Source organism: Coregonus clupeaformis, chromosome 8, assembly GCF_020615455.1.
Source record: "Coregonus clupeaformis isolate EN_2021a chromosome 8, ASM2061545v1, whole genome shotgun sequence".
In the NCBI taxonomy this organism is placed as follows: Eukaryota; Metazoa; Chordata; class Actinopteri; order Salmoniformes; family Salmonidae; genus Coregonus; species Coregonus clupeaformis.
In genome coordinates this window covers 46665487-46685100 of record NC_059199.1, presented here as the reverse complement: position 1 = coordinate 46685100, position 19614 = coordinate 46665487, and the positions used below count along the sequence as shown (strand labels likewise).

The 19614-nt window shown below is 48.7% G+C and overlaps 1 protein-coding gene across 1 annotated transcript in view; it reads left to right on the top strand.

The window, feature by feature from the left end:
- The window catches only part of LOC121571845 (CUB and sushi domain-containing protein 3-like), a 558910-nt gene that overhangs the window by 335161 nt on the left and 204135 nt on the right, over window positions 1–19614 (top strand). The window contains exons 22-24 of the mRNA XM_041883584.2: window positions 4585–4754; window positions 5226–5382; window positions 18429–18620. Coding sequence (XP_041739518.2) covers window positions 4585–4754; window positions 5226–5382; window positions 18429–18620 — 519 coding nt within the window. The remainder of the gene's footprint in view (window positions 1–4584; window positions 4755–5225; window positions 5383–18428; window positions 18621–19614) is intronic.

The window sequence follows — 19614 nt, the reverse complement described above, 5'->3', positions numbered from 1 at the left end:
TCACACCAACCCACAGACACATAGGCAAACACTCGTGCATGCATACACACACACACACACATGCACACACACACACTAAAGTGAGAACAAATGGCTGTGTGTGCATAATTGGAATTGCACTTGAGAATTCAGTTTGTCTGATTATCTGTCTGAGTATGTTTAGCTTTTGACCTAAACTGCACTGCATTGCAGATTCCTTTCCACCTCTCTTTTGTTTCTCTCGGCTCAAAAGTTCATATTCCATCAAAAAGCAATTTCGGGAACGTTTCGCCTGTGTCACTCGCTGCTGCGTTTACAATGGATTTGTTTCCCCACCTTACTCCCATTTTCTAATGTGCTTATTTCCTTGTTTACAGCAGCACTATTTCCCTTCATTGTGAGGCTGAAATCCATCATAACCCATGGTGTTACCTCAGATTTGTATTACTAAGGAACCAGGCTCTGTGTGCCGGCTACAGGGGTTGGGGTTTACCCACTAGGATGTAAGTAGCCTTGTCCAAGCCAAAACGGTCTGTAAGGCAGGAGCCTATCTCCTGTTTCTGTAGTGCTAAGCAGCTTGATGTTCAAGTACACCACCTGGACAGGATGCTAGTCTATCTCCTAAATACTGAGTGCCAAGCAGATGAGCATAGGTCCCACTCTTTGCAAATACTTGACCGGGGATTGAACCCCCAACTTTCCAATTTCAGGGCAGACACTCGAACAACAAGACCACTGAGTTGGTTCTTTAGTATAAACTGTGTTAAATATTAAACAGGTTGTTTCCGGAATTAACTGTTTCAATTTTGGTAGACGTGGCTGCAGTCATTTTGTATATGTCCATGGATTGTAATGTCACCGAAAATTATATGATTTAGATCAAATGTCCCAACATGCATTCTGGATGATTGCTGTCATATCAATCCTCCCGAGTGGCGCAGTGGTCTAAGGCACTGCATCGCAGTGCTAGCTGTGCCACTAGAGATCCTGGTTCGAATCCAGGCTCTGTCGTAGCCGGCCGCGACCGGGAGACCCATGGGGCGGTGCACAAGTTGTCCAGGGTAGGGAATGGCCGGCAGGGATGAAGCTCAGTTGGTAGAGCATGGTGTTTGCAACGCCAGTGTTGCGGGTTTGATTCCCACTGGGGGCCAGTATGAAAATAAAAAGAATGTATGCACTAACTGTAAGTCTCTCTGGATAAGAATGTGAACTAAAATGTAATGTCAATTGTTATGTCCATAATACCTGTAAGTCCATGGGAGACAGAAAGAATGTAACTGCAGCCACACCTGATGATGGTTGACGTGTGTCCTGTGGCTGGTTCCTTTCTACATCATCTCTAATTTCTGTCTCTCTCTCTCTCTATTCCTGCCTCTCTCTTCCTCTCTCTCTCTCTTTCTCTCTCTCTTCCTCTCTCTCTCTCTCTCTTCCTCCCTCTCTCCTCTCTCTCTCTCTCTCTCTCTCTCTCTCTCTCCCCCCTTTCTGTTCTACCTCTGTTATAGCAACACACTAATGCTTGAAGGGACAAGAGAAATAACTTCAGTCAGGATTCAGGACACATCTTTTGTGTGTCAATAAATTACGGGAAAAAAAATAACCCCCAGTCTTTATTCCAAACCAGCCGTACAGTTGGGTCCTATCTCATATGCCTTACAAGGTCCATAGTGGCTGGCCAAAGGAAACCGCCTCCGCTCAGAAAGGACCTATTATTAGCTACTTCCTCAGAACCATTTCAGGCAGGTTATCGCCTGGAAATGAACAAGAAGGATCCCCCTCCCCCCCACACACACACATTCACAGGCCACACACACACAAACACACACACTCCACTAGCACAGTAACAATAGGACTTCAAATATTAAATGATCTTGCCTGCTTGTACCAGATCATTGATCCACTCCAATAGAAAGATGAACACGCAGGATTACCATTCTAACTGGTTATTGTGTGGTTGTGCAGTAGGCACTTGTTTTAGTGGAAGTGCTCTATTTCATCATTTTGTCTCATGTGTCATGCAGTGTAGTGTGTGTGTCTGGGGGTGTGTCTGCGTGCGTGTGTGTGTGTGTTTGTGTGTGTGTGTGTGTGCGCGTATCTGTGCTTGCACACGTGCGTGTACGCTCTGTCACAAACATGTTCCATATAGTAATGATGGCTGCTAATAAGTAAACACACCACATTCCCTCCTAGCTTTTCAAGTTGTATTAGGCGTATTTACGGGAAACACATGGTATACACCGTCCAACAAAATGCTTACTTCTCGGCAATGCAACAACAATAAGAAATGTATTAAAGCCTACAGTATAATGTTACCTGTCTGGCTGTGGGGGCCCTGATTAAAGCCTACAGTGTAATGTTACCTGTCTGGCTGTGGGGGCCCTGATTAAAGCCTAGAGTACAATATTAACTGGCTGGCTGTGGGGGCCCTGATTAAAGCCTACAGTATAATGTTACCTGGCTGGCTGTGGGGGCCCTGATTAAAGCCTACAGTATAATGTTACCTGGCTGGCTGTGGGGGCTGATAAAAGCTGCTCCTTCTTCTCTGATGCACTGATTTCTCCCAATCTATATGCCACCCTCCGCAGACTCCTCTAATAGCAATAGGAGCTTTGCAGCTATCCCATAACACCACACACACAGATGCGCGGATGTGCACACACACACACACACACACACACACACACACACACACACACACTCACAAGCGTATGCCAACACATACACAAGCGTGCTATCTCCGCCCCAGCACCCCTCCTACTCATGATCTGTCAGATCCCTGCTTCTTAAAGCCACCTTGTCCCTGACCCCTCTTTTGTCTGAGCAGTAATACATGGATGGGATAAGATAATCTAAGCCTTGGCCCTCTTCCTCTTCCCCCTGCCTCCCCTGTCTCTGGGTCCTCAGCCTCACGGCACAGGGCTGTTAAAAAAGAGGGCTGTCTTTAAACTGCCTATCACACCGTATCACACCGCGTGGATCAGGCCCGACCAGGGACCTGGCTCAGGGGAGAGGAGACTGTCAGCAGCAGACGGAAATGACTTCAGACACCAAGTGCAGGGAGCGTCAGAGTCACATCCTAGATGCTGCTCCCTCCTCGGTGCCGTCTGAGCAGCATCCTTCCCCTGGCTAATACTGTAGTTGTGGAGCTCTCACAATATTACATGGCACTTCCTGAGTCCTGAGTGTCTGGTATTCACTGCCAACAATGTGTGTGACTCTTACTTTTAGGACACACACACATTTCTCAAAGTGGTGCCATGCACTTTCTCTTAAGAGCAGTCAGTCAGTTTTAATGTGATGTATTTCATTTACACTGAGAGAATTGGACTGAAGTTGAACCTCGGGGGGTCAGAAGCTCCTTACTCTAAAAAGTTTTCTCTCCCCTGACGTGCCCCACCCCCCCGCCCATACACACACACACACACACACACACACACACACACACACACACACAGTGAGGTAAGAGTGATGATGAAGAGGGGCAGGTTGAGCGGAGGGAGTTCTTGTCTCGAACACAAATTCACATTGTTCCTGACACTGGTTTCTTAGAGATATACACTACCGTTCATAAGTTTGGGGTCACTTAGAAATGTCCTTGTTTTCGAAAGAAAAGCAATTTTTTTGTCCATTAAAATAACATCAAATTGATCAGAAATACAGTGTAGACATTGTTAATGTTATAAATGGCTATTGTAGCTGGAAACGGCTGATTTTTGATGGAATATCTACATAGGCGTACAGAGGCCCATTGTCAGCAACCATCAGTCCTGTGTTCCAATGGCACGTTGTGTTTGCTAATCCCAGTTTATCCTTTTAAAAGGCTAATTGATCATTAGAAAACCCTTTTGCAATTATGTTAGCACAGCTGAAAACGGTTGTGCTGATTAAAGAAGCAATTAAACTGGCCTTCTTGAGACTAGTTGAGTATCTGGAGCATCAGATACTCATAACAGTTGTGATTTATTCAAAATATGACACTAGTTATATGGTCATAACATCTAGTGGCGCTGAGTGAAACGGTGCATGGGGCATTAAATAAATCACACTTGGCTGCTGCTGCGGCTGCTTTATGCACCACTCGCCAAAGCTCCCCCTCTGCAAAATGCATGATGGGTAGCAATACATCTGCTTTTACTGGGTTTTGTTCCATTAACTCTGAATTTGATGGTTATTGTTCAGTGTCAGAGCCCAGAACCCTGATCCCAGGCCATGTAGTTGAGCTCCGAGCAGCGACATGAAAATTAATAATAACTCAGGAAGTCTATTCTGTCAGTTCCAATTCCAGATTTTCTTCTGAGCCCTCCAGATTGTTTACATCTATGGTATCCAGGCACAAAATGCGAGGCAGGAAGCAGAACACAAAAGCGACGAATCATGTTTCATGCAATTTACATCCAGGATATGTCCATAGTGGTGAACTAGTACTGTATGTAAATACATGTGATCAAATGTGATGTTATACATGAACTGGAAATGAAGTGTGCGTAAAATGTCAAAAATAAAAGGTTTGACATTTTTATTACCCTGGCCATAGACCGTCATTGTCACATGCACTTTCCAATGGTGTTGTTTTGTTCTATCCATTTCTCCACTCTCTCCATCCTGTAGCCGAGTGTGGCTCATCTGTCATAAACAATGAGGGGATTATGTTGTCGCCGAACTACCCAATGAACTACGAGAACAACCATGAGTGCATCTACAGCATCCAGGTGCAGGCTGGGAAGGGAATCAACATCTCTGCCAGGACCTTCCATCTGGCACAGGGGGACATTCTCAAGGTACTGGGCTCTCTCTCTCTCTCTCTCTCTCTCTCTCTCTCTCTCTCTGTCTGCTGGAGTGTATGTGTATGGTACTCCTGTGATGGTCAATGACACTTAAGCATGTGGATTCTGTCCATGGTAATAAGCCTTGTCTGCGCCAGATAAATAGTGCCATGGATTCTTAATCTCATCAATGGCCTTATACTGGCTACAGTAGCCTGGAATCCAACTGAAGTGTAACAACATGTTACCTCAAGAGCAGCTCTCCTTGAGTGAAGAATGGGCATCTTTAACAAGGACCTACCCTCTCCATAAACCCTTAGTACCACTCATCTGGTACATTTTCATTAAACAGTGATAATAATCAGACTAAAAAGGCAATACTTTACCCACTTGACATTACAATGGCCAATACTAAACACGTTCATGAAACAAAGACATACTTTGCACTGAACAGAACTGAACTAAAGTGAACTCTTCTCTCTGCAGATCTATGATGGTAAAGACAGCATGGCCCATGTCCTTGGGGCGTTCACAGGCTCATCCATGCTGGGTCTAACCCTCATTAGTACCTCAAACCACCTGTGGCTGGAGTTCTACTCTGACCCGGAGTCCACCGGAGAGGGCTTCAAGCTGGTCTACTCTAGTAAGTTAAAAAACAGTTGGGGTTCAGTGGTTCTGGTAACACGTATTATAATGTATAAAAATAAGGGGGAAAAGACACACACTTTAATGGGTAAACTTAACCAACGTTTCTACCCTGAAGAAGGCACTGCGTTGCCGAAACGTTGGTTAGGTTTACCCATTGAAATTGTTGGGAGCATTTATAAAGTGTGACTTTCTTTCCCTATTTCTACACAGTTTACCCTCCATTAGTCAGCACCTCTACAAACATTTTGGGGTGTGCATCAGCTCAATGCCTTTTTACTGCACTAATTCTAATAACTTTAATTAACAGGTGGTTATTAGGCATGTGTTAATGATTTGCTGAACAATTGTTTACTTATAAAGGATCTATTAATGGCTTATTAATGAACGTTATTATAAAATGTTTCCATGGTTCCTATGGATTCAGAGGGGGATGGGGGACATCCTATGATTGATGATTTAGCTAGGACCCTAATATAAGTCTTCCTGTGGGAGTGGGACATGGGCTGTATGTGAAAGTAGCTGGTCATGTGATGTGTTATGTTATCTTTGTCAGGATTCCCAATCATATTGATATTTATAAGAAATAGAGTGTCAGGTGTTCACGCTAGATATATAATCAGATCACCAGTTATTTTCCCACTACGATCAGTCTTTCCATCTGCCTTGTAAAACAAGTAGGAGTTAAAGGGGCGATTGCTTCATATATTATTTTGATTGTTTTAACTGCAGATTGCCCCTTTAAAGGGCATTAGAATTTTGTTGAAAGCCAGGAGTGGATTTCAAGGGAATATACCACAGCTTGGTCCAGGGTATTATCAATTACCTGAAAAAGAGCTTCTACACTTGTCTTTGTCGACCTTGTCCTAGCCCCCCCCACACAAAACCAGACTATGTACCACCGCAGACACATTAAAAACCACACACATTCATCTTTAATACCATTTGTTGCGCTAGCTGGTAGCTAGCCTGTGTAACATTGGACAGGGTGTTAGTCCTGAGAGAGAAAAAACCCTATTAACCCACTGGTGGGCAATCTCATTTTACATCTACTAAATCCGTGTCTGGTGGGAGATTTCATTCCACCTGCAAGATTAGCTGTTTGATTGCATAATAAAGGTCAGTGGAAGCCCAGGGCTAAGTCCCAAATGGCACCCTATTTCCTGCATAGTGCACTACTTTTGACCAGAGCTCTATTGGTTATCCAATGGGCCCTGGTCAAAAGTAGTGTGCTATATAGGGAATAGGTTGTCATTCGGGACAGTCAGAAGCAGGCAGCAAGGCCAGCACAGTTCAGCCACCATAATGGTTGGAGTGTGATTAAAAAATAAAAACAACTCAGTCTAAGTCTTTTCCCGACCCAGACGTTTGTTCCCGGTTGAATGCTATGAGACAATGACCTGTAATTAACGTGTAATCAGTGTGCTAGGTGAAAATTGCCACTGTTAGTCAGTCCCAGTACCCTCCTGCCTCCACCACACACTATGTTAAGTGCAGTCATGGCAACCTTGTTTTTCTCTCAGTATAGTACAGTACCTTGCTGTCATGGTAACTACTAAGTAGTCTATGTGTGCTGTGCCAGACATTATCATGTATTCCCATGTTCAGGGTGTACTGTTAATTGGAGGAGGGACAGGTGGAGCAAATGGAACTGGGTTTTGTATTTTGAAAGGTAGCTGTCATTGCGATGAGGAGAGGACAGAGGGATATGTCTCATTTTAGCTTGGTTGTGTTCTTCCTCATATCAGAGGGCAGAGTTCAAACCTGCAAATATGAAATTGTCAGCTGCGCTAAGATGTGTGGTGGCAATTTGAAAGACAAGAAGAAAGGGTCATATAATTATTTATTTCCTATTTCTCTTAGTTCGCTGTGTAATTATGATGCTGTGTGATGATGAGTCTGAAGGAAAATTATTATGAGAAGATAATAATGGGAAGTGTCTCTCACAGAGAGCCGGCCCACGCTCCTCCTGTACCGACCGAAAGTTCCAGACACATCTCAAAATTAACCAAGCGCTAAATCCTAATTGTTCTGCCTGCTTAGTACAGGCCCCATCCCTGTCTGCGGGCCCAGTGGGATCCTCCAGCCAAATTGTCAGCATTAATGACTGATCATAATGACCGCTCCTAACTTTCTCTCTGAGCCTCAAACGACATACAGTACCAGTCACAAGTTTGGGCACATCTACTTATTCCAGGGTTATTCTGTATTTTTTACTATTTTCTACATTGTAGAATAATAGTGAAGACATCAAAACTATGAAATTGTCATGAGCACTCTCTCTCCCTGGTAGCAACATTAATTGCATTCAATTATCTTCCACTCTGCTCACCTCCCTCTCTCTACTCAGCCTAACTAGCTCCACCTGCCCTGCTCTGCTCTTGTTACCTGGCCAGCTGCACTGCATTTCCCACTCACCATCCTCACCTTGCCTCACTCTGTTCTAATTACTCTGCCAGCTGAACTGCATTTCCCCACTACCTCTCCCAGTATATCAAGCCCTGGTTTTCAGCCAAGCCCTGTCAGATCGTCTTCAAACCCGGACCAGTAACCTGCCTGTCTGCGCTCTGCCTCCTGTTTGTGATACCGATCCTTTCTTGACTGCCTCCTTGTTCTACTGCCCCGTCTATCCCAACCTGCCTTCTGGACCTCGACTACTCTCCGATCTTCAGCCCCTCCGGTAACTCGTTTCTGCCTTCTGTCTCTCACCACGATATTTGCCCAGCCCTGATCTGTACTTCTGCCTGCCATTCATATTGCTGTTGTGTGTGTGTGTCCCCCAGGTCTCCGACCACCAGATGAGCGTGCCCAGACGTTTCACCACCCTCAGCCCGATACGCCGCTCCATCACTGGGGAACACACACTAAGCACTTGGACTGGACACCCCCGGACATTTGGTGACCCCCGGAGCACAGGTACCCACAGGAGGACCCTGAAAGACCCCTGACACCCCTGGGACTCCTCTTCCCGCCTGTAACCTTGAATAAAGAACTCTGAATTTGAACTTGCGCTCTTGGGTCCTCTTCTGTTCGTGACAGAACGATCTGACCATCATGGACCCAGCGCACTCCCCTGACCACGATGGAGGAAGAGCCAGAGAGGACTGCCCTACAGCGACTGGAACGCTCTGAGGGAGACATAAATCGGATGGCTGGCGACATCGCTTCCCTTCTCCAGCTAGCCAACTCAATCAGCCTGAGCCCATGGAGATTGGCCGTGCCTCTCTGACTCCCGAGGAGCGTCGGGCGCCGTCTAAGCTCCAACCTTTGCCTCTACTGTGGTGGCGAGAATCACCGTGTCGCTACTTGTCCGGCAAAAGCCGCAGCTCACCAGGTGTAGGGGAGATCCGGGTGAGCTCAACAAGCCTTCAGTCTCCCTCCATCCGAAAGACCCTGCTTCATCTCCGCCTTCAGCTTTCTGACAAGACTCATACATTGGCCGCCCTTGTGGATTCCGGAGCCGAAGCAAACATCATGGACCCTGAGCTTGCACAGCAACTGGGCGTGAACCATCATCAACTGACACAACCCATTCCTGCACGAGCCCTGGATGGGCATCATCTTGGCACTGTCACTCATATCTCCGCCCCTGTGACAATCCTGCTGTCAGGAAACCACCAGGAGTCCATCCAGTTTCACCTCCTACACTCACCTGGCCAACCACTCATTCTTGGATACCCGTGGCTCCGTCAGCACAACCCCCACATCGACTGGGAGACAGGAACAGTCCGTGAGTGGGGAAGGAGTTGTCACCAGACCTGTTTAAGGGGGCCACCCTGCCCGTTCACCGGGAAGGATCTAGCGCTACCTCCGACATATCCAATGTTCCGGCCTGTTACCACAGCCTGAAAGAGGTGTTCAACAAATCCAAGGCGACATCTCTACCCCCACACAGACCCTATGACTGCGCGATTGATCTCCTGCCTGGCACAGCACCTCCCAAGGGTCGTCTGTATTCACTGTCAGCCCCGGAAAGAAAGGCCATGGAGGACTACATTAATGACTCTCTTGCCTCCGGGATAATTAGACCGTCGTCTTCCCCCGCAGGAGCGGGATTCTTCTTTGTCGGCAAGAAGGACGGTTCTCTTCGTCCATGCATAGATTACCGGGGTCTGAACGACATCACGGTTAAGAATCGCTACCCACTGCCCTTACTTTCGTCTGCCTTCGAACTGCTGCAGGGAGCCACTGTATTCACTAAGCTGGACCTTCGCAATGCCTACCATCTGGTGCGGATGAGGGAGGGAGACGAATGGAAGACAGCGTTCAACACACCAACCGGCCACTATGAATATCTCGTCATGCCCTTCGGCCTCACCAATGCCCCAGCAGTTTTTCAAGCCCTAGTGAATGATATCCTCAGGGACATGCTAAATACGTTCGTATTTGTGTACCTTGACGATATTTTAATATTCTCAAAGACTCTGTCAGAACACACGCACCACGTCCGGTTGGTCCTGCGCCGCCTGCTGGAGAACTCTCTTTTCGTGAAGGCAGAGAAGTGCGAGTTCCATGCCAAGACCGTTTCATTCCTGGGGTATGTGGTGACCGAGGGCAGCATTCAGATGGATCTCACGAAGGTGTCGGCTGTCACTTCCTGGCCAGTTCCTGAGTCTCGGAAGAAGTTGCAACAGTTCCTGGGCTTTGCCAACTTTTATAGGAGATTCATCAGAAACTATAGCACAGTGGCTGCACCCCTCACGGCGCTAACCAGCACTAAACAACCGTACCAATGGACATCAGCTGCTGATAAGGCCTTCAATATCCTCAAGACATGTTTCACTTCTGCTCCCATCCTCCAGATGCCAGATGCAGCAAGGCAGTTTGTGGTGGAGGTAGATGCTTCGGACGTGGGAGTGGGTGCAGTGCTTTCTCAAAGAGCAGCTGAGGATGGCAAGATGCACCCCTGTGCCTTCTACTCCCGTCGGCTAACCCCTGCCGAATGCAACTACGACATTGGGAACCGCGAGCTGTTGGCTGTCAAGCTCGCCCTTGAAGAATGGCGGCACTGGTTAGAGGGGTCAAAGGAACCATTCGTAGTGTGGACAGACCACAAGAACCTGGAGTATATCCAAACAGCCAGGAGGCTGAACTCCCGTCAACAGCGGTGGTCTCTGTTCTTTACGCGCTTCAATTTCACGCTCTCCTACCGCCCGGGATCTCGCAACATCAAACCTGATGCTCTTTCCCGGATGTTTCAGAAGGACGAGACCACCGCCATGACAGCTCCCATTCTTCCCAGCCACTTGGTCGTAGCGGCCCTCACCTGGGAGATCGAGAAGCAGGTCATGGAGGCTCTTCGGGACCATCCAGGTCCAAGCACCAGCGCCCCCAACCGTCTGTTTGTTCCAGCAAATCTCAGGTCACCTGTGATTCAGTGGGGGCACGAATCCCGTCTGGCCTGTCATCCCGGCATCACTCGCACCCCTTCATCTGGTCCGCCAGCGGTTCTGGTGGCGGGGGATGAGACGGGATGTCCGAGAATTCATCCGAGCTTGTCCCACTTGTAACCGAAACAAGACTCCCAACCAGCCTCCTGCTGGGTTGCTGCAACCCTCACTCATACCCAAGAGGCCCTGGTCCCACGTTTCACTGGACTTTGTTACGGGCCTTCCGCCCTCTGACGGACACACAGTCATCCTTACCATTGTTGACCGCTTTAGTAAGATGACCCACTTCGTGCCCCTTCCCAAACTACCCTCTGCTAAAGAGACCTCCCAGGTGGTCCTGGAACATGTGTTTCGTATCCATGGCCTACCCCAGGATATAGTGTCAGACCGGGGGCCCGCAATTCTCAGCAACCTTTTGGAAGGAGTTCTGTCATCTCCTTGGGGCCACCGCCAGCCTATCGTCTGGATTCCACCCGCAGTCAAACGGCCAGACTGAACGCATGAACCAGGAGCTGGAGAAGGCACTGAGGTGTGTGGCTTCCCAAAATCCCCGGGCCTGGGCTCAACACCTGCTCTGGGTGGAATATGCCCATAATTCACTCACCAGTTCCTCCACCGGGCTCTCCCCCTTTCAGTGTGTCTACGGGTATCAACCTCCACTGTTTGCCAGCCAGGAGGCGGATGCCACCTGTCCGTCTGCTCTTGCGTATGCCCGCCGCTGCCGCCGCACTTGGGCCCAGGCTCGCACTGTGCTCCTGAAGTCTGGAACCAGCTACGCCGTCGGGTGCCAACCGACGGAGGACCCCAGCACCTACTTACCGGGTTGGTCAGAAGGTCTGGCTGTCTGCCCGGGATCTGCCGCTGCGGGTTGTATCACGCAAAGCTGGCCCCTCGCTTCATTGGTCCTTTTCCTGTGCAGAAAGTCATCAGTCCAACGGCGGTCCGACTTCAGTTGCCCGCTTCCATGCGGGTCCACCCCACCTTCCACGTCTCCAAGGTCAAGCCGGTCCATGAAAGTCCCCTGGTCCCTGCAGCTCCGGCGCCACCTCCTCCGCGCCTCGTAGATGGCGGTCCTGTCTTCACCGTCCGGCGGCTGCTCCGCTCTAGGCGAAGGGGTAGGGGTCTCCAGTACCTCGTTGATTGGGAGGGATATGGTCCAGAGGAGAGGACCTGGATCCCGGCCAGGAGGATAGTGGACCGGACCCTTATCACTGACTTCCACCGACTACATCCTGATCAGCCTGCAATCCGTAGGGGGCCGTCCAAGAGGGGTTCCTAGCCGTCCGGCCCGCCCTGCTCCTGTCTCAGTGCCTGTCCTGTCTCCCGACCGTGACCCTCCAGCTCCTTCTGAGGATGAGGAGATTCACTCGGACCGCTCGGAGGAGTTCTGACCCGCCGCCTGCTCCCCTCCACCCTCCCGGCATGATGTTGTTCTTGGGACTTCTGGGGCCGTCCCTTGGAGGGGGGTCCTGTCATGAGCACTCTCTCTCCCTGGTAGCAACATTAATTGCATTCAATTATCTTCCACTCTGCTCACCTCCCTCTCTCTACTCAGCCTAACTAGCTCCACCTGCCCTGCTCTGCTCTTGTTACCTGGCCAGCTGCACTGCATTTCCCACTCACCATCCTCACCTTGCCTCACTCTGTTCTAATTACTCTGCCAGCTGAACTGCATTTCCCCACTACCTCTCCCAGTATATCAAGCCCTGGTTTTCAGCCAAGCCCTGTCAGATCGTCTTCAAACCCGGACCAGTAACCTGCCTGTCTGCGCTCTGCCTCCTGTTTGTGATACCGATCCTTTCTTGACTGCCTCCTTGTTCTACTGCCCCGTCTATCCCAACCTGCCTTCTGGACCTCGACTACTCTCCGATCTTCAGCCCCTCCGGTAACTCGTTTCTGCCTTCTGTCTCTCACCACGATATTTGCCCAGCCCTGATCTGTACTTCTGCCTGCCATTCATATTGCTGTTGTGTGTGTGTGTTCCCCCAGGTCTCCGACCACCAGATGAGCGTGCCCAGACGTTTCACCACCCTCAGCCCGATACGCCGCTCCATCACTGGGGAACACACACACTAAGCACTTGGACTGGACACCCCCGGACATTTGGTGACCCCCGGAGCACAGGTACCCACAGGAGGACCCTGAAAGACCCCTGACACCCCTGGGACTCCTCTTCCCGCCTGTAACCTTGAATAAAGAACTCTGAATTTGAACTTGCGCTCTTGGGTCCTCTTCTGTTCGTGACAGAAATAACACATATGGAATCATGTAGTAACCCAAAAAGTGTTAAACAAATCAAAATATATTTTATATTTGAGATTCTTCAAATAGCCACCCTTTGCCTTGATGACAGCTTTGCACGCTCTTGGCATTCTCTCAACCAGCTTCATGAGGTAGTCACCTGGAATGCATTTCAAATAACAGGTGTGCTTTCTTAAAAGTTAATTTGTGGAATCTCTTTCCTTCTTAATGCGTTTGAGCCAATCAGTTGTGTTGTGACAAGGTAGGGGGGTATACAGAAGATAGCCATATTTGGTAAAAGACCAAGTCCATATTATGGTAAGAACAGCTCAAATAAGCAAAGAGAAATTACAGTCCATCATAACTTTAAGACATGAAGGTCAGTCAATACGGAACATTTCAAGAACTTTGAAAGTTTCTTCAAGTGCAGTCGCAAAAACCATCAAGCGCTATGATGAAACTGGCTCTCATGAGGACCACCACAAGAATGGAAGACCCAGAGTTACCTCTGTTGCAGAGGATAAGATCATTAGAGTTACCAGCCTCAGAAATTGCAGCCCAAATAAATGCTTTACAGAGTTCAAGGAACAGACACATCTCAACATCAACTGTTCAGAGGGGACTGTGTGAATCAGGCCTTCATGGTCGAATTGCTGCAAATAACTACTAAAGGACACCAATAATAAGAAGAGACTTGCTTGGGCCAAGAAACACGAGCAATGGACATTAGACCGGTGGAAATGTGTCCTTTGGTCTGGAGCCCAAATTGGAGATTTTTGGTTCCAACCGCCGTGTCTTTGTGAGACGCGGTGTGGGTGAACGGTTGATCTCCTCGTGTATTTCTCACCGTAAAGCATGGAGGAGGAGATGTTATGGTGAGGGGGTGCTTTGCTGGTGACTGTCACGCCCTGACCTTTATGCCTGTTGTTTCTTGTTGGTTTGGTCAGGGTGTATAGTCTATGTTGTGTAGATCTATGTTGGCCGGGTGTGGTTCCCAATCAGAGGCAGCTGTCGATCGTTGTCTCTGATTGGGGTTCATACTTAGGCAGCCATGTTGCCTTCCTATGTTGTGGGATCTTGTTTATGTGTGTTTGGCTTGTTTGATGTTAGCCTTTAGAACTTCACGTTACGTTGCTTTTGTTGTTTTGTTCTGTGTTTATTTAATAAATGAACATGTACGCATACCACGCTGCACCTTGGTCCAATCCTGTACTCAACGAACGTGACAGAAGATCCCACCACCAACGGACCAAGCAGCGTGCCCAGGAGGAGCAAACACCCTGGACACAGGTGGGGAAGACGTGGTCTTGGGAGGAGATATTTGCTGGTAAAGAACCCTGGGCGAAGGTAGAAGCCCAGGTAGGAGAGGATCAACGGCGACGCCAACTGTGCCGACCGCTAAGGAAGCTCGAGAGGCAACCCCAATAAAAAATTTTGGGGGGGCACACGGGGTGGTTGGCTAAGCAGCAGGAGGCTCGGAGAGACCTGCAGATTAGCACTCTGATAGAAGAGGCAACCACCTTACGGGGGCTGATCGCGAAGATAGAGCAGGAGAGCTCCCTTCAAGAGGAGGCGCTGCAGGAGGCCCGTAGGGAGAAGGAGTCAATGGTTGCATGGAGAGAGGAGCTGGCCAGGCAACAAGAGAAGCTGAGAGAGGAATTAACCCTCCAGCAGCAGAGAGCTCAGTCTTTAGAGCAGAGGTTAGCAGAGCCAGCTACCTGCACTCGCTGTAAGGAGCGTGTGTTCATTGTGGAACCAGGTTATGCGGAGATACGTACTGTGTCGCCAGTGCGCCTTCACAGCCCAGTGCGTCCTGTGCCAGCGCCCCGCACGTGCCGTGCGAAAGTGGGCATCCAGCCAGGACGGGTTGTGCCAGCTTTATGCTCCAGACTTCCAGTGCGCCTCCACGGTCCAGTATATCCTGCGCCGGTTCTATGCACTGTGTCACCAGTGCGCCTCCCCAGCCCAGTACGGCCCGTGCCTGCTCCTCACACCAAACCAGTGGTGCGTGTCGCCAGCCCGGTACGCCCCGTACCTGCTCCCCGCACCAAACTAGTGGTGCGTGTATCCAGTCCTGTACGCCCCGTACCTGCTCCCTGCACCAAACCAGTGGTGCGTGTATCCAGTCCGGCAGGGCCCGTGCCTGCTCCTCGCACCAAACCAGTGGTGCGTGTCTCCAGTCCGGCACGGCCTGTGCCTGCTCCTCGCACCAACCCAGTGGTGCGTGTCTCCAGTCCGGCACGGCCCGTGCCTGCTCCTCGCACCAGACCAGTGGTGCGTGTTCCCAGCCCGGCGCGGCCCATGCCTGCTCATCGCACCAGACCAGTGGTGCATGTTCTCAGCCCGGTGCAGCCCATGCCTGTTCCTCGCACCAGACCAGTGGTGCGTGTCCCCAGCCCGGTACGGCTGGTGCCAGAGCAGTCCGCTCCACCGGGGTCCAGTTCAGCTCCGGTCAGCGGCTCCACTCTAGTGCCAGAGCAGTGCGCTCTACCGGTGCCTAGTCCAGCCCTGGTCAGCTGCTCCAGTCCAGAGCCAGAGCAGTCCGCTCCACCGGGGTCCAGTTCAGCTCCGGTCAGCGGCTCCACTCCAGAACCAGACATCAACCCCTCTCCAGGGTCGGGGCCTCCCACACCAGGGTCCAGACAGGGCTTGGTGCATCGCAGGGGATTGCCGGTCCAGGCCCAGACGTCAGCCCCTCTCCAGGGTCGGGGCCTTCCACACCAGGGTCCAGACAGGGCTTGGTGCATCGTGGGAGTACTGAGAGGGGAAGCATCGCGCCGAGGTCCAGACCGGACCAGGGGTACAACGGGGAGGCAGTAAGGGAGAGGAAGTCACGACCGGAGCCGGAGCCGCCACCGAGGCTAGATGCCCACCCGGACCCTCCCCTGTTAAGTTAGGTGTTGCAGTCAGAGTCCGCACCTTTGGGGGGGGGGGTACTGTCACGCCCTGACCTTTATGCCTGTTGTTTCTTGTTGGTTTGGTCAGGGTGTACATTCTATGTTGTGTAGATCTATGTTGGCCGGGTGTGGTTCCCAACCAGAGGCAGCTGTCGATCGTTGTCTCTGATTGGGGATCATACTTAGGCAGCCATGTTGCCTTCCTATGTTGTGGGATCTTGTTTCTGTGTGTTTGGCTTGTTTGATGTTAGCCTTTAGAACTTCACGTTACGTTGCTTTTGTTGTTTTGTTCTGTGTTTATTTAATAAACGAACATGTACGCATACCACGCTGCACCTTGGTCCAATCCTGTATTCAACGAACGTGACAGTGACACTGTCTGTGATTTATTTAGAATTCAAGGCACACTTAACCAGCATGGCTACCACAGCATTCTACAGCGATATGCCATCCCATCTGGTTTGGGCTTAGTGGGACTATCATTTGTTTTTCAACAGAACAATGACCCAACACACCTCCAGGCTGTGTAAGGGTTATTTTACCAAGAAGGAGAGTGATGGAGTATTGCATCCAATGACCTGGCCTCCACAATCCCCAGACCTCAACCCAATTGAGATGGTTTGGGATGAGTCGGAACGCGGAGTGAAGGAAAAGCAGCCAACAAGTGCTCAGCATATGTGGGAACTCCTTCAAGACTGATGGAAAAACATTCCAGGTGAAGCTGGTTGAGAGAATTCCAAGAGTGTACAAAACTGTCATCAAGGTGGCTATTTGAAGAATCTCAAATATAAAATATATTTTGATTTGTTTAACACTTTTTTGGTTACTACATAATTAAATATGTGTTATTTCATGGTTTTGATATCTTCACTATTATTCTACAATGTAAAAAATAGTAAAAACAAAGAAAAACCCTTGAATGAGTAGGTGTGTCCAAACTTTTGACTGGTAGTGTATATGCAACGCAAGCAGCACAGAAATAAGACGAAACGACAGATCGGAATGGTCATTGCACTATTGACCCAAAAAAGAAGAGAGGATGCAATAAACGTGTGTGTGGTCAAATCATATGCCTCCATGCCTGTGTGCTTGTGTCCACCCTAGCGAAGGTAAAGTTTGTGTTAACATTACAGACCTGGTTTCAAAAAGTATTTCAAAGCTGAGCTTGATCCATAGGTAATGGATGGAACCAATTGAGTAGCCCCAAAACGTGTAAGCCCCGGCCATGTGGAACTTTAGGCAGGCTCAACCGAATGCTCCAATCCTATTTGAACCCAGGTGTGTGACATTGGGACCTTGTCCTACACTTGTCCTCTTCATGTGTCTTCTTTCTAGGGAGTTTTTCCTGGCTACTGTGCTTCTGCTCATTCGTTGGAGTCTACACTCTTAGAAAAAAAATTGTTCAAAAAGGGTTCTTTGTGGAGGGATATGGTTCTACCAAGAACCATTTTGATTTGAAGAACCGTTTTTGGAAGAAAGTGTTCTTTGATGATTCTTTGGAAGGCAATCATTTTTGGATGGAAGGCAAGAAGGGTTCTTTGGAAGGCAAGAAGTGTTTTAAATAGAGCCATATTTCCCAGCAAGCTCTATTTCAGGGTGATTTTCAAAATAGTTTTTAAATATCTGTGTTTTTGCATGTACCATGATTGGTTGATTAATTTTATGCTACACAAAGATAAATAACATACATTTTTTAAAACAAATTCAATCTGTTAGTAGTTATACGACTTATTGCACCCGTTACTGGGATGGTTGTTCCAGTTTAGATGATTGAGGTAGTCTCAGTATTCAATCTCCCTACCCTGGCAGTCATTCTGAATGCAGGTTGCGGGTGATAAAAAAATCCTAACTCTGGCTGGATGCCATTACTTTGCAAGTCAGCCTAATGTGACTTGCAGGCCTGATGTGGCCTGTAAACCAGGAGTTTCCTAACACTACTGTGTTAGTGTATAACTAGGCCCTCAAAGAAAGGCCTTATGATAAATGTAATTATTGTCATAAATCATTAAATTTTAAAGGCTGATGGAACCATTCATAGACGGTTCTAGAAAGAACCCTCTAAAGATGAAAATGGTTCTCGGTAGAACCCTTCATAGAGGGTTCTAGCAAGAACCTTTACATGATAAAATGGTTATTGGTAGAACCGTTTGCAAAGGGTTCTACCTATCACCAAAAAAGGGTTCCCCTATGGCAGGGATCATCAACTAGATTCAGCCGTGGGCCAATTTCTTTCTTGAGCGGATGGTCGGTGGGCCGGAACATAATTACAAATAATTTGTAGACTGCAAATTGACCTCAAGAAGCCCAAACAGGTATAACGTTTGGGGGAAAAACCAAAGAACCCTATATGGTTCTATTTAGCACCTTTTTTCTAATAGTGTAGGCCGGGTTACTGTAAAGCCCTTTTTGACAACTACCCATGAGAAAGGGGCTTTATAAATACATTTGATTGATTGCCCCCCCCCACACCTCTCTCTCTCTCTCTCGCCTTCAATTCCCCCTTTGTCCCCCCCCAGGCTTTGAGCTATCCCACTGCGAGGACCCTGGGGTGCCCCAGTTTGGCTTCAAGGTCAACGACCAGGGACACTTCTCTGGCAGCACCATCACCTACAGGTGCAACCCTGGCTACACCCTGCACGGCAGTGGAATGCTCAAGTGTATGACCGGAGAGAGACGTGCCTGGGACAACGTCCTGCCCTCTTGTATCGGTAAGGGAACTAAGTAAAAAGGACTGTGCACGTGTGTATATACACGCGCACAAGTAAGCACTCACACACATACTGTATGCACACACGCACGCTTACGCACACGCACACACACACACACACACACACACACACACACGCACACACAACCCACACTGATAAAGTCCTATGGTCAGGAACAACTGACGTCTCTAAACATAGTGGATTGGTAGACGGCTCCCTTCATCTATTTTCAACTGCTATTAGCCCACAGTGCCTCTCCCAGTTAACCTAGCATCAGTACAGTACTGCAGCACAACCCAAGCCCCTCCTCTTCTCTCTTTATGTCAAGTTAACCACAGAAGAATAAGTAACCACAGGTACCTCCCATTTGTCATAATGATCTAAGCTGCAGCCCATGCCCGTCGCCAGCTGCATAATGTATTAACCAGGCTGGGGGAGTGCAGACCAGACCAGACCAGGCAGAGCTCCTGCAAGTCATTGATATGCTGCAGGAGAACAACCTGCACTGCAGGCTGCAGCTATGTAATGTCTGTTAATGAAGAGGGTTTAATTCAGACTTATGTTGCATTATGTCCTCTTAATTTAACTTTGTCTAAAAATGTGTAGTGCTTTGCATTTCTTAAAGTGAATACAAATGTATTAGTTTTTTTATTTTCTTTTGAATGAGGAATGTCTTGGAGAGATTGGTGTATGTGAGAGTTGGATTAAACTAGGCAATACAGATTGGAGATATTGTCAAGGGGTGCTGAAGGTGGGTGTGGTGCATGAATCAAGCGCAGGACGCAGAAGCTCAGTCCAAAAGACTTTAGTGCAATATTCACGTAGAAAATAAGCACAATAAGCCCGAAGGCGAAATAACGGCGCACACAGGCGTCAAACAAACGGCGCACTAACGTGCGAAAAACCTCTCCAAAACACTGGAGGGAAGTACGTAGCTCCAACACAAAACAGAAGAGCAATCACACACAAAGACAAACACACACAACGAGAACTA